Raw genomic sequence first — 14751 nt, 5'->3', positions numbered from 1 at the left:
TTGAGTCCTGTCTCTTCTTAGCTGCTCCCTGGGGTCCTCACAAGGGTATTCTAGTTTGTATCTTGGTAACTCAGTGTCTCTAGAATCTAGGGGAAGGGGCCATGGAGTTTCTGAGTCTACCATTCTACTGCCATCCTCTTTTTTACTCTTAGTTTTTTAATGAATTTTTAAAATAAAGTGCAAATTATACGCAAAAAACTGCATCATTTACAGCCTGATGAATATTTAGTTGTGAACACTGCTATTTATCTCCCAGATAAGAAAATAACAACATTACCAGCACCCCAGAGCCCCATTTCCCCCCTCCCATTCCCTACCTTGACTTCCTTTTGAAAAGTAACTACTGTCTAGAATTCTCTATTGTTAGTCTCATAGATTTCCTTTTTTTTCTTTATTTTCTTCTTTTCTTTCTGCAACATACACCCAGTGTGGGGCTCAAAGTCACAACCCCGAGATCAAGAACTGGGTGCTCAAACAACGAAGCCAGTTAGGCGCCCCAGTCTTGTAGGTTTTTTCTTGTTTCCCCACTTTACATAAATGAAGTTGTATAGTTTGTGCTTTATAAAAATTCATTGAAGTGTTAACATGTACATATAAACATGTAGAAAAGTACACACATGTCAGCTTGAGGAGCATAACCACAGAACCAGCATCTGAAATCAAGACAAAACATGATCAGTGTTCCGGAAGCCTCAGTAGTGTTCCTTGCAGTGACTGCAAAGCCCTCCCCTTCTCCTCACTACCAAGGAAAACTTCTTTTAACAAGGGAGGTTAGTTTGGACTTTTTGCACTTTCAGGAATCAAACAGTATGAACTGTTGTGTCTGGCTTTCAATTGACAGGTTTGTGAGATTCATTTTGTCATGTGGCATTTTCATCGCTGGATACTTCCCTACTGTGTGAGTGTAGCACAGCTCATTTTCCCATTCTGTCTTCACCAGACATTGGAGTTTTGGGTAGTTTTTTTTTTAAACGTTTATTTTTGAGAGAGGGAGAGACCGTGAGTGTGGGAGGGGCAGAGAGGGAGACACAGAATCCTAAGCAGGCTCCAGGCTCTGAGCTGTGAGCAGAGCCCGACGCAGGATTCGAGATGAATGAAATGAAATGCTAGATCATGACCTAAGCCAAAGTCAGATGCCCACCCAGTGGAGCCACCCAGGCGCCCCAGTGTTTGTCTGTTTTGAATAGGGCTGCTGTTAGCATTCTTGCACGTCTTTTGGTGTACATACACACCCATTTATCTTGGGGATTATTGGGTTGGGTCAGAGAACAGGCACGTGCTTCATTTTAGATCTTTCCAGTGTTCAGTGATTGTACTAACCCACACTCCTGCACCGTGGTTTATAGTTTCAGCTATTTCATGTCTCTCGCAGCACTTAGCATTGTGGGTCTTTTTCTTTTTTTAATTTTTATTTATTTATTTTTGAGACAGAGAGAGACAGCGTGAGCAGGGGAGGGTCAGAGAGAGAGGGAGACACAGAACCAGAAGCAGGCTCCAGGCTCTGAGCTATCAGCACAGAGCCTGACACGGGGCTCGAACCCACAAACCATGAGATCATGACCTGAGCTGAAGTCGGCCACTTAACCGACTGAGCCACCCAGGTGCCCCTGTGGGTCTTTTTCAAAGTTCATTTTTTTTGTAGTAAAATATACATAACAAAACTTATTATCTTAAACCATTTTAAGTGTAGTTAGTTGTGTTAAATACCTTTCTTATGTTGTACAGCTGTCACCACTGTCCATTTCTAGAACTCTCTTCTTACCAAGCTGATAGTGTAACAATAGCTCACGGCTTCCTTCCTCCTGTAGCCCCTGGCAGCTGCCATTCTACTTTCTGCCTTGTCTTTTTGACTAAGCATGTACCTCTTGTACATGGAATCCTACATATTTGCCTTTTTGTGACTGGCCTATTTCACTTAGCATAATGTCCTCAGTATTCATGTGTATAGCATAAGCCACTTTATTTTTTATCTTAAAAATTTTATTTTTAAGTAATACAGCCAGTAGAGATTACTCTACTTTAAAAAATTATTTTTAAGTAATCTCTACCCCAGTGTCGGGCTCAAACTCATGACCCCAAGATCCAGAGTTGCACACTCTACCTACCAAGGCAGCCATGTGCCCCAAAGCTCATTTATTTTCAACCTATTCATTTACTTTCCAATGTAGATAAGAAATTTCATAATATAATGTTTGTTTTCAGGTTATTTATTAAACATTTTATTTCTTTTTTGAGAGAGAGAAAAGACCCTAAGCAGGCTCCACAGTCAGCATATTGCCAGACACAGGGCTCAATTTCACGACATGAGGTCATGACCTGAGCCACCCAGGCTCCCCTCAGGTTATCTTTATTGAAATTAGCATTGATCTGAATCGAGACAGTTCTCCCAAGTGAAAAGCTCTGGGTTTCTATAGTGCTCAGGGCCTGGGAGTAGAACATTTTGCCAAATGCTGCCAAGTACAGTTTCTCACATTCGGGGAGATGCAGGAAGAGCCCTAAATTGGGAGACGTCAGTGCTTTGCAAGTTTTCTTCCCGCTGTCATTTGAAGGATCTTAGTTGTGCCGCAGCAACCTGAGGCTTCTCAGTGAGGAGTGCTGTACTCGGGGGGGTCTGGGAGGAAAGGCCACATAAAGTACAGGCCTCCACAAAGAGTGTGTGTGGCTTCTAAGAAAAAGGGATAAAAAGTAGACAGCAGCACACAGAGCCAGCTGCCCACGAAAGATTCAAGCTAGGGTTTATAGAACATTTGCCTTGAATCATAAAGTAAGAATCCTTTTTACTAAAATGTAATTAACACAGAACGGTACAAAGTAGAAAATGAAGTTGTTTTACTTCTCCGCTCCAGTTATAAACACTAGTTGAGTGTGGACCGAAGCGTGGACCCTTTGTCTCAGCTTCTCAGGACGCAGAGGGCGCGATGGATGGAGGATTGTCAGCTACCATTTCCAGGAATCTAGACCTTGAAGGCAAGGAAAAGGGAGGGAAAGTGCAGTTGGAAAAGGTTATTTTCCTCCTTTCTTCCCTTATTAGTTGCCTATTGAAGTGGATTTAACTAAAGCCAAGAGACAAGATTTTGAACCATCTGTGGAAGAAGCAAGATACAGCAGCTGCCGGCAGAACAGGACTCTGGGACGCCCCAAACCACAGGAGGTGACCTCCCCTTGCAAACCAAGCCGCTCAGATGATCCCCACGTTGTGATCCAGGAAGACAAGGCCTGCAGCTCCCGGTACGAGGCCTCAGTTCCCTCTCTCTCCTCCTCACAGTCTCCGTGACCTCCATTTTCACCCCCTGAGCTAGCGGAGCGGTCTGGGTCCTCCCTCAGGAACAGGGTATCGTTTACTTCGTTAACTCAGCCCGGCCCTGTTGCTCTTCTGATGCAGAAGTCTGGCCTCGGCAGTGGAGAGCGATGCCACGTACCAGCGGAAGCTCCGGCAGAAACAGCTGCAGCAGCAGTTCCGGGAGCAAATGGAGAGACAGCAAGGTCACCTCTCTGCCCCGTCAGTGGACAAGAAGAATCCGGGTGGGTGAGGAGGGTGGGAGCCGAGGCCCTGGGGAAGGGTCCTGAGAGAGGAGTCTAAGCAGTTAAGATCATGAAATCCTGCCACGCATTTCCCCGTTTCAAAAGACACCCCCATCTTTTTTCAGGGACGGAAAGGGGACTTGACATAATTTAAACTAGAAATTTTAGGGTATATAACTTTTCTTTCTCTTTCAGTTACTAATCCTTTGTATTAGGAAGCTTTTTTGAGTTGTCTGTGAACCTAAGGCAAAATTGTTTGAAGGTAATTGTCTTTCCCAGAGAGTAAAATAAACGAAGAGCGTATCCCAGACCAACTGGATAGTTGCTTAAGGAGAAGTGAACCTCGCTTTCTCCCCAGTTGAGTGAGAATAGCGTTTTTAGCCTCTTGTAGATCCGCATGTATGGAGGGATGGGACCAGGAATCCTGGATCTACTGGCTGTGCGTGAACCAGCATAGCCCTAGGCAGCTTTGCAGTTCTGAGGCGCTCCCTCCAATGACTGAGTCCTTCTCTGATCTGTCTTCTCTCTCACGTGAACTGCAGCAGCACCGCCAGCACATCCCGTGAAGCACAGCACCCCCGTGACTGCTGTTTCTGAACCACTCACGGAGAAAGACTTCCTCACAGGTCAGTAGGAGCTGAAGGAATGAGTTAAGTATTTATCCTTTTTTTTTAACCTTTATTTATTTTTGGGAGAGAGACATGGAGTGTGAGCAAGGGAGGGGCAGAGAGAGGAAGACAGAATCTGAAGCAGGTTCCAGGCTCTGAGCTGTCAGCTCGATGCGGGGCTTGAACCCACAAACTATGAGATCATGGCCCGAGCCAAAGTTTGACACGTACCTACCAAGCCACCAGGCACGCCAATTTAGGTACTTACTAAACGAAACCTATAAATGCACTTTTGGTAGTCACTAATACATTTTAAGAGAGACCTAAAAATCCCAAAGTTTTAAATAAAGAGAGGACCCGTAATGGACTGACGGCAGTTCTGACGGCACATACTCGGCTCCTCTATTGTCCTAAGAGAAACTCTGGTTACTTTTAGGGGCAGGGGAGAAACTGCAAAAGCTGTCCTGTCCACTCACGACATGGAATTCTTAGGTTTTTCCTAGTGCTTTGTGAGAACGCATTTTCCCACGATCTCTCTTTGCAGACAGTCTTGCCATGTGGGATATGGGCCCAGATGCAGGGGACAGTGATGTGAAGCCCTTGTCGAGGCCAGAACCACTCCAGACCTCTGTCACACCAGTCCTGAAGACCCAGATGGTGACGTGGGACAGGACCCCACAGGACTTCTGCCACCAAGATCCACAAGCAAAATCTGGACCCTGGCACCTCCAGACTCACAACAGTAACCAAGATATAACAACAGGTAGCAAGAAAATTTTAGCAACAAAAATTGAAGGGAGAACTTGGGTTAGTTCCATGCATTTTAAAGAAAAGAATGACAGTCCATTTTAAGAAGTTCATCATGCCAGAGGAATAGCAGTGTAAGAAAACAAAAGAAAACTGGTTTATGAGCCAGAGCTTTTCCTCTGGGGTCCTGACTTGAGATGTAACCACTTAGAACCCTTGATAGTAGTGGGAAGCCTGAGCGTGACTGACTGGGAGCTCTACCTGTTAGAGGAGGCCCCTCATGCCTGGTGTTACAGCTCCATCTACAGATAAGAGATTTACCCTCATAACAAGTTTTATTCTTCGTCTTTTAGGTTTAATGTTTATTTCTGAGAGAGAGAAAGGGGGAGAGGAGGAGGGAATACGTGCACATGTGAAGGGGGGGCAGGGGGCGTGGCGGGGACAGGATCTGAGGCAGGCTCTGTACAGACAGCAGCGAGCCCGAACTCACAAAGCATGAGATCATGACCTGAGCCATAGTTGAACTGAGCCACCCAGACGCCCCCACTGGCCTTTTAAATTTTAGCTGTCAGTTTCTTTCTTATTTTAAAATCATGGCATTCATATTTAAATGATTTTTCTCTTCCATAGGAAACTGTGATTTCTATGAGAAGAACCAAGACTTGAAGAAAAGGAAATTGGATCCATCTTAACTGAGGTTCAGGTCCTATTATTGGACTTTGTCTCAAAAGGGACTTTGAGAAACTGCTTTTTGGCCATAAAATTCTTCGTCATTCCTAGGGAATGAGCTTTATTTCCAAGGATTTACCTTGCTTCAACTTGAACTTTACCTGAGTGTTGGGACGTACTGCAGGGACAGCGGAGCAGCCAGAAAGTAACGCAGCACTTTAAAAAGCTTGTCACACACTGCAGTGGGGCGACGCGAAGATTAACTGCCTTCTCTTTGGCTCTTGAGGCTCTTCACTGCTACTCCTGAGCTCTTGCGTTAATCAGGACAGACATTTTCGGATCCTCAGTGGCTACCTGCCTTCAGGCAACATAAGCCATCCTACAAAGCACGGACTTACTGCTGCCTACACGAAGTCAGTCAGGGTCTTCTTTCAACCTGAGGGCTCCGTGTTGTCCACACCACACTGCGCATCCTGCTAAGAACAAAGGCTAGAGTGGGGTTTCGCTACTTTGCAGCCATCCAGCCGCCATCTCATCTACAATAATCTCTCGTTTATAGGTTTATGACATCACTATCCTGCGTTTTTCTCCCCTTACCAAGGGAATGATCTAGGACCAAAGAAAAGGCATTTTACGAAAGCAAAATAAATTCTTCACTTTGTAACAAAAAATGTAAGTAGGTGTTTGTATTTTTGCATTTTAGCTGTGAGATATAAGCCACCTTCACATAAATGTTTTTTATCGTATAGTTTCAGAGGTTTCATAATTCTTCCCCCCAAATGATGAGTTTGTAAGTTTACTTTTTTAGTAAAAAAGTACCTTGGGCTGTACCTTTTATCTGATCTTCATGTTGTGGCTCTTATGAAGTTTTGGATCACACAGCCAAAGATGAAGATGTAGCTTCTACCCTGATTTTCCTCGTGACCTTATTACCTCATTATATGGATTTGGTCATATGTTCATCTTTTGATTTTGACACCCTTACCATTTTCGTCAGAAAAAAACTCCTCCTTTTCTGAAGCATAATCTTAGTTTAGTTCAGGACTGCTAACGAGGTCCTGGAGTTAGGAATCCAGTTATATCGAGTGTACGCAACTCACAAGTGAGCTAATGAGATGACGAAAAAGGGATTTGCTGGAAATGAAGCCCCACAGCTCAACAAAAGCAAGTTTGGTTTATTTTAATGGTTTCATTAAATAAGTCTACAAAGGTAACAAACTGAAGCACAAAGCGCAATCTTACAAGAAGCGCAACACCCAGAGTTAGTGCAAAATGTACAATTAACGGCTGCTGAGAAACCCCCAAGGTTGAATTTAGTTTATTTGTTTTTTTAAACAGTGTACATTGTTAAATAATGTAAGGAAAACATTTATAATTCAGGAAGATTTTTGTAATGTGGAAAAAGATACTCAAAGTGTACTATTAACACAAAAATAATTTAAACAGTTCAGTAGCGCTAGTTCATTCCTCTAGGCTTCAGTTACTTCATCCACAGGAGGGAAGAAAAATCAACAGTAATTAAAACCAGTTCTTGCTTTTTGTGTGTAAGATTTTACACACAAAAATTTGGTAAGAGATCTCAAAATTAAACCAAAAATAACAAAAAATAACGTGCTGCACATGGTTCCCTCGTTCCTCTGGGAGAAAGTACAGTTTCATTCATCTTAGGTGGTCTGTTTCTCATGTACTTGGCACCTTCTTTGTTCTAGTCTTAGTCTTACCGTCTCCATAAGAATCTTAAGCAGAGAATAAACAAGTAAACAGCCCTGAAGTGCGGCTTGGAACCCGTTCTTTTAATTTCTCCTTTCCTAAACCTTCGGCTCTCACTTGCGTCTTTGGGATCTAGGCTAACTGAATAAAGAAAACAGGACCCATGAAGGAGCGACAGGACAGGACAGCCAGGCCCTTCCTATTGTGGGGATTCCTGGGATGTGCCAGTTGAGGTGAGTCAGAGATCGGAAATATGTTAATCTCCCAACTTGAGTGAAGAGAAGCAGCATCCCCTAAGTTAAGAGTCCGAGCTTCTTTCCCCATCTTCAGAGATACCAGAGATCCCAAACATAGACAATTAGGAGTATTTCCTGAAAGCTTGGGAAATAACAGAACTGCCCATTACAACTAGGCATAGCACTAAATAATACTGATTGGTTGCAGTTATTAAGAGGAGTATTTGTTTATATGAAAATGTGAGAATATCAGTTACAATTCTAGAAAAAGAGGTGACACAACAGACTTATGATCCTGCAACCATTTGGACATCACATAGGCAATGAGTAGGAATAAGCACTCTTTCTTACAATGCTTAATTCAGATGTGGGTCCACTTTCCACACAACACGGTACCCCAAGCCGGGAAATGCAGGAGACATTTGCAACAAGAGGAAAGCGATCCATACAGTTTTTCTTAGAGCAACTTTCTCCAACTGTGAATTTTCACTATCAGAGTTCCCAACTTAAAATCTAGCCCCCACTCCCTTTATAGTCCGCCATTTCCACGTCTGCTGCAGCCTGGTCCAAGCGAGGCTCCCCGCACCCGGGGACCAGGCGTCACAGATCTTCGTAGCGAGTCTGTTCTCCCATTCTTAGGCTTTCTTTTTCTTTCATTTATCACACACCACCCTTAACCTTTTAAGAACTGCCCAATTTTGTTACGACACCCCTCCTCGCTGTTCCTGAAACAGAACTTTCTGCTTTCAACCACTGATGTCAACTTAACTTCTCACCCTGCTCATCTTACACCTGCTCTAGACAAAATTGAATGACTTGAAAGAAAAAAAAAATACTCTTTCAGTTTCCCTTTGGCATAATCCTCTGCTGGGGTCACATGGACCTATTACCCTTCCATACGCCCTCTGCTGATCTGGGGTCTGATGAGAAGTTGGTGCTAATGGCAGAAGCAGTAGAAGTCCAAGGCACTAAAATATCCAGCAAGCAATACTGGGAGAACAGAAGTATTCAAGTACAGTAATTTATACAATCTTACATTCACATTTATTTATCTACTACAATGGAAATACAAAGGAAATAGCTAAAGTGTCTCAATAAGTAAAGAACAGAGCTTGCTTTTTTTCAACTTTTTAAACCTTTCATATTTTACTCTTAAAACTACTGTTGTCCAACAACATTTATATATCACAGTGTTTCCACATCAAAACTGATGGCAAAGTTACATGTCCGCAGGGAACTTAATTTTTTTTTTTTCCTAATTGCTAATGCTGCAGTCAAAGCTGCTAATATCATTTGCTTAAAGCACTAATGACCTATCATAAGAAAGGGTTGAAACCTCAGTCCCCTGGTGTTTTTCACTGGGTTCTAAAGAGCAAAAAAGAAAGAAAGAAACAAAAGAAGAAACCAAGAAAGAAAAAAGGGAGGGGGACAGGGTAGGAGAGAGCCCCATGATTTGTTTTTTGTCTTGTGGTTTGGATTCTTGAGGGAATAAGGGGTCTGGGGTGGGTACCAAAATGAAGAGCTCCACCCACTTGAACCTCCAGATGGGGTCTGGTTTTCCACTGAGCTCTCTTGTGGCTGTCTGATAAATGATTCTCTTTCCTAGCCCTCACTACTGGTGCAGAGAGAAAGGAAAGCATAGTTTGAAAACGCCCCATCACAAGAAAGCTGCTCTTTCCCTCTTGTTCCACTCCAATACGTGGTGAAGGGGGAGGGAGATTCTCAATTCTGAGGGCTCTAAGCAGTATTAAAAACATTCCTTTCTGGCAAGAAATAACCAGTTAAATGCAGCACTAGTAGTTAGTATATAGGCTACTTTCCCATTCCCCCCTCCCACCCACCCCTCAGCATTCCATCTCCTGCCCCCAAATCTACTCGGTTAATGTCTCTAGGTCTAAGTGGTCCGCAGGTTGGAACCTGGGGGGTTGCTGATGGATTTCTGCAAATTGCTGATGTTGAAATTCTGTAAGGAGGCAGTTCCCACAGGTTGGAACTGGCCAAGTGGCTGCGGTGCTGGGCCGCCTGTCCCACTCCACTGAGTGCCAAAAGGGGGAGCTGGAAAACCGTACTGCTGTGGGGGGCACATGGACTTGGTGAAGTGACCTAGAGAGGTAGCTGATGCTGCAGAGATGGGGGCAGAGCCACCCAGGTTTGAGGTCATGGAGATGCACAGCTGACCAGGTGCAGAGAACTTCCTTGCCATTCCAGGGCCCTGGAAATGAAACAATTACATGTAAAAGTCTGGTGTGGGTATAACCCATGGGTGTGAAATGGGTGGTCCTGAAATACAATTCTAGGACGGGGGCTGGTCTAATCTTACAGGGCACAGCGAAACCAAACCTTTCATAATAATTATTGGCTTTTTACACTTAACAAATAAGGGTAGAGTAACTATTCTGAGTCATGAGCACATGTCCATATGCATATGTAGTTCAAGGCATACAAAGAAAAGGGGAGGAAAAACTTGGTTGACAAACAGGGAGCTAGAGATTCAGGGAAGGAAAATAAAAGGTAACTGGGTGATTTTTGTTTGTTTCTAAAAGGGTTAAAATTCATGAGCTACTCCGGAAGACTGTGGCATGAAATGCTAAGCACTAGCCTGCGTAGCTGACATCATCTCTGACTTCAGATGTGGGCTAAGTGATACTCTTGACAGATTAGGAAAATGGCAAAAGGGAAGAGGACTTGCCTCATAATTCATGTGTCCTTTGCTTCCTCTCCTGCCTGAAAGATTCATGGCATCTCGGGCCCAATTGTCTACCAGCTTGTGCAGGTCGTCTGTGAATGTGCCCTTCCTGCTGGACGTCATGGCAGGAGGCTGAGCTTGGGCGGCTTGGCTGTTCACTGTTCCCCCGACGGTATTTGTGCTGCTGGTCCCTAGAATTAGAAGCAGCAGCAGCATACAACAATTAAAAGGGGCTTGGGTTTTAACTCCAGGAAGAGGGAAAACTTCCCAGGATGATGAATGGCAAGCCACTGAATGGGGAGAGGATGAGGCGGGAAGCCATGCAAGAAGGGAAGGTTCCAAGGTCTTGTTTAGCCAAATGTTTTGGCCTAAGACGGTAATGAAAACAGGTTCTCTTCAGGAGTTGCAGATGAGGCTAAATAACTCAGGATGACGGCACAAAGGGCAGGGACCTCTTTCTGCCCATTCCCGTGGCATCCAGAGCACAGAAAGTCAGGTTCAGTACTCTATTCCCAGCATCACGCTGATGAGGGAGGTGTGGTGTGGCCAGTGAGGCTCAGGAATGCCGCAGAATGCGGGGCAAAAGCAGAGGATTTCTTGAGCACTGAGGCAGGGTTAAGTAGGAGTTAAAGGAGAGCAAAGGTAGATGCCTGGCCCAGGAAAAGGTGGGCTCCCCACACCACGTGGATACCCTGCCACAGGCTTTAGCCATTCTTCAACAGAAAGAGGCGATAAGAGAAATAGCATGCTCTGTTCAAAAAACCTTCTTCACCTGGACCCATACACACAGATTTGTAAACAAACTTGGGAGGAATGAAGGCTTCGACCTCTCCCAATCGCCTATGAGTTAAGAACCAAGATTAGTCATGAGGAAGGTTCTCTGTGGTGTGCCTGAATCTTTCAACTCCAGGAACACAGGGTTTTCCTGAAGATGAACTACTCGGTTCAATTGGTCTGTGGCTCCTCACCGTTCCCCCCCTTCCCAGGAAAGCGGGCACTCGCATGTGGAAGCGACAGGAACATTCAGCTGAGGTAGGAGCGCAAAGGGAAGGCGGAAGCTTTGAGGTGGTGATGAAGGAATTCTATTTCTATGGTTTGATGAGAAAGGAAGAAGGAGTCTGTGTCCTGCCTGATTTCGGCTCTGCTGGAGGGCACACTGAAGATTATTCGAGGAGGCAAGTTTTAGGGAAGAGGGAAAGAAAAGTCATAATCTTGTTTCTTTTCCCTCACCCCCCACTTTCTTACCAGATCTCACATTTGCTGCAGAATAAATAAAAGCTACTAAGGTAAGTTGTGAGGCACTAGGCCTTAAGATAGCCAAGTAGTGCTGGGGGCTAAATAAATGCAGACATGTTCCTGCCTTCCAGGTCAAAGCAGCACCAGAGCACAGCAGCATGCCCGAAGCAACTCTGCCACTTAAAAGCCCTTTATAATCCATTGCTGGTCTCCGGTTTATACCCACTGCCCTGGGAATGGCACACACAAGCACGTCTGTGTTAAGGTAATGGCTAAATCTGAGGTGAAGCTGCAGAGTGAGGAAGGTCACATGCTGCTTACCACCAAGGCAAGACATGGATTACTGCAGTGTGTGTATCAGCTCACTTCTTAGTGCCCACTGGAGCCACAAGGGGATCGCTACTGCACATACAACGTGGGGGGAAGAGTAAGTTCTCCCAGGGGACAGGAGACCCAAGTGGAAAAGGATAAAAGCACAGGAAACAAACAGCCTTCCTTGAAAAGCAAGAGAGACGGTGGTGGGAAAGCAGAGTGGGAAGCACAAGCAATGAGGGTGGCAGTCGTGACAGTGACAGAATCCAGAAAGCAAGCATATCACATGCATGAGGACTATTTTCCTGTTTGAACAGTAACTGCTTGGTGAGCCTGATGAGTGAGACAATCAAAATGAGAACCAGAAACAATCACAAGTGAGCAGAACTGTCAAAAGCCGAACACCAGAAGCTCAGTAGAGGTGAACGCTGCTCATTCACGAAGAGCTCATGCCCGAGTCACACCTCTCTAGTCTCATGCTAGTCGTCTCTGATGCCGTGAGGCTCCTCTACAACCAAATTTCATTTTTTAATTTTAATCTGTCTTACACACTACTGGATTATGAAGGTGGGGTTTATACCATGAGGGGGTTGGCCATACAGTTAACCATATTCTGGCTTCTGAAAACAGGCTTTCCCATTAAAGAAGGAAACAGACACATCCCTCTCTGACCAAAGTGACGCCTGTGAAAAGCTGACTTGATTACAAAAGCTAGAATGGATAGTGTATTTAGTCCATTTCGAAGGAAATGTTAAAAACGCTTGTAATACAGATATTTCTGAGAATGCTGCTTGCCTTCCAGAGAGTACCCCGAGTAGCTTCTAGATCTTTCTCAGTTCTGCTGCAAAGCTCTTAGGAAGCAGTGTATATTTTACCACCCCAAATCTCCTTTTTTCTCCTGCCATAATACACTCCCCCCATGCCTCACCACCAGATCCTATTAACAATAACCTACTGTGAGTCACAGCTTATCGCCTGGTACCCCAAATACAGAGTTTTCTGACTGATTGTCTAGGTGGCCGGTTGGGTGGGTAGTTGAACTGCGTGCATGTTAACGCCACCAGCCTAAGAAGCCAGACTCTACGAAGCAGTGCTTTTCTCCTCACCAACCTAGCAGACGCTGTGATGTGAGGATGTGGACTTTTCTATGTTTTGACCAGTGCTGACTTTCCAGTGGTAGAACAGCGGCTGGCACCTATCTGCTGACTGAATGACTCTCCCCAAAAAGCCAGGCATCCCTGACCTCTCTCTGTATCACAGTCTTTATCAATCCATAATGGTCACAAAGCCAGCTCACAGAGGGCCATCATGTGAGAGCACTGACTAGGAGGTGATTTCTTAATCTGCAAGGGTAGCCAGAGGTCATCAATTAAGCATGTTAAAAAGTATATTAGAAAAGGGTGCAGAACTAGACAGATGGAAGTTGGGAAATGAGGGTGTTGTGAAGCTTCAGGGTTCCAAGAACTCATGGGTAACAGGCTTTGCAATCAAGGACCAGAAATAACAGAAAGAAAAGATAATTACTACAGAGCTGGTTGCAAGGACAGACTTTTTTCACCATCTTCCCTGAAGCACAAAGAGAGAGCAATGTGTTAAAGATAAAGAAACATCAGTGTAAAATATTTAGAATCTCCAAATAGCACACAAAGTCCCAGCAAGAGAAAGCAGAAAGACAGACAGGTTGGTGGGACCCGGGAGCCCCTGCTCTGGGCACAGTTCTAGGGGACAAAGCTTGCTGGCAGTGGGGCTTACGTGCTTGTCCAACGGCCAGCGGCATCTGGCTGACATCTGCATGTACGAGCCATGCTCTGCACTAAGGTTCTGGGGGCAGCCGGGGGAAGAACGCCCATCTCCCAGGTCTCACTGCTTGGATTTCAAATACCCAAGCAATCTTTCCACTGACCCTGTCCCACTTTCTGTTTCTCCTGCTGGGTTGTTAAAAAGCACTCCATTAAATGCATTAAACAATTCTACCACAGTAGACTTGGTAGTACCATTGTTACAGTTTTGAGTCCATTTAAATTGGCTAACATAGTTCCAAATCCTAGACATACATACTAACCCCTACGCCTCCAGAAAAATCTTTAAAAGTATGTGGAAAACAAGCAACTTTTGAACATAAATAGAGCATTAAAGCAAGCCGTGCTTCCAAACCATAATCTATTTTGAGAGCACAGAATAATGCACCCCAAACTAGAAAGACCCCCACACCGATAAGTGCCTGTTTTCCTTTCCCTGTTTGCTTTAAATCTGCCTCTTGTAATTTGTTCACCAAGGCTTATACTTGTGTGCCTTCAACGGATCTAGGTCCTCTCATTTTAGACACAAAAGGAAGTGATAAGATTTAATATTTCTAACCACTTTCATCTGAACAATACTGTGCTACCACCTACCTTTAAGACTGTGATGAGAATTTATTTAATTAATCTGATTAAATATATAACTCACACTGTTCTTCACAAAAAAGCCTTGGTTCTTTCTTCCCTCTTAGACATTTCAGGCTGTACTGCATAGGCCTGACACGTTACATCCTACTTCAAAACACCTGTCTCCTACTATTAATGTCATTTCATCTTGCCACCTGGACATATAAAGGCTTATTTAAATGTCAAGGTGCTAACATGCTTGGTCCAGCCTGGTTTAACCGAAAATCACACATGGTCTGGAAAATTACCAAACTGGATAATGCCTCCCACCTCCTTCTTTGTTCAATAGTCAAGGATAGTGATAAGTGAGGCCCAAGGACCTCTGAACCTCAGAAACAGTGATGACCTTAGCACATGCATTTAAAAAGCACTCCAATAACCACATCAGAAGTTTGAGGCCTCAGCAGTGAAGATCTTTAACCAAACTCTAATGAAATTTTCTACTTGAGCCTTATTTTTGTTTTTAAAATTTTTATTCCAATATACATTTCCTGACTACCTACTATGTGTCAGGTAGGCGCTGGCTAATTGGAAGGATATGATGTGTATTTCCCAAGAGCTATCTGTGTTGGTGCACATGATCTTATCTTATTTGTACA

General features: G+C 44.3%; 2 protein-coding genes across 22 annotated transcripts in view; one reads left to right on the top strand and one right to left on the bottom strand.

Annotated features, from left to right (window-relative positions):
- The window catches only part of RAD52 (RAD52 homolog, DNA repair protein), a 34054-nt gene extending 26737 nt beyond the window's left edge, over positions 1–7317 (top strand). For 7 of the 10 annotated variants that reach the window (XM_029954022.1, XM_029954020.1, XM_029954015.1 and 4 more), the window contains 5 exons: positions 3032–3228; positions 3383–3522; positions 4065–4148; positions 4675–4893; positions 5508–7317. In XM_029954022.1, the coding sequence (XP_029809882.1) occupies positions 3032–3228; positions 3383–3522; positions 4065–4148; positions 4675–4893; positions 5508–5569 (702 nt within the window). In that variant the 3' untranslated portion in view covers positions 5570–7317. The remainder of the gene's footprint in view (positions 1–3031; positions 3229–3382; positions 3523–4064; positions 4149–4674; positions 4894–5507) is intronic. The other 3 variants (XM_029954019.1, XM_029954018.1, XM_029954016.1) reach the window with 3 other exon arrangements.
- Positions 7318–9335: 2018 nt separating this feature from the next.
- WNK1 (WNK lysine deficient protein kinase 1) overlaps positions 9336–14751 on the bottom strand; it is a 146605-nt gene continuing 141189 nt past the window's right edge. For 6 of the 12 annotated variants that reach the window (XM_029954013.1, XM_029954007.1, XM_029954006.1 and 3 more), the window contains 2 exons: positions 10182–10369; positions 9336–9704 (listed from right to left, as the gene is read on the bottom strand). In XM_029954013.1, the coding sequence (XP_029809873.1) occupies positions 9387–9704; positions 10182–10369 (506 nt within the window). In that variant the 3' untranslated portion in view covers positions 9336–9386. The other 6 variants (XM_029954003.1, XM_029954002.1, XM_029954004.1 and 3 more) reach the window with 2 other exon arrangements.

Source organism: Suricata suricatta, chromosome 10, assembly GCF_006229205.1.
Source record: "Suricata suricatta isolate VVHF042 chromosome 10, meerkat_22Aug2017_6uvM2_HiC, whole genome shotgun sequence".
Lineage (NCBI taxonomy): Eukaryota > Metazoa > Chordata > Mammalia > Carnivora > Herpestidae > Suricata > Suricata suricatta.
The sequence above is the reverse complement of the archived record's forward strand: the minus strand, read 5'-3'. Positions and strand labels throughout refer to the sequence as shown.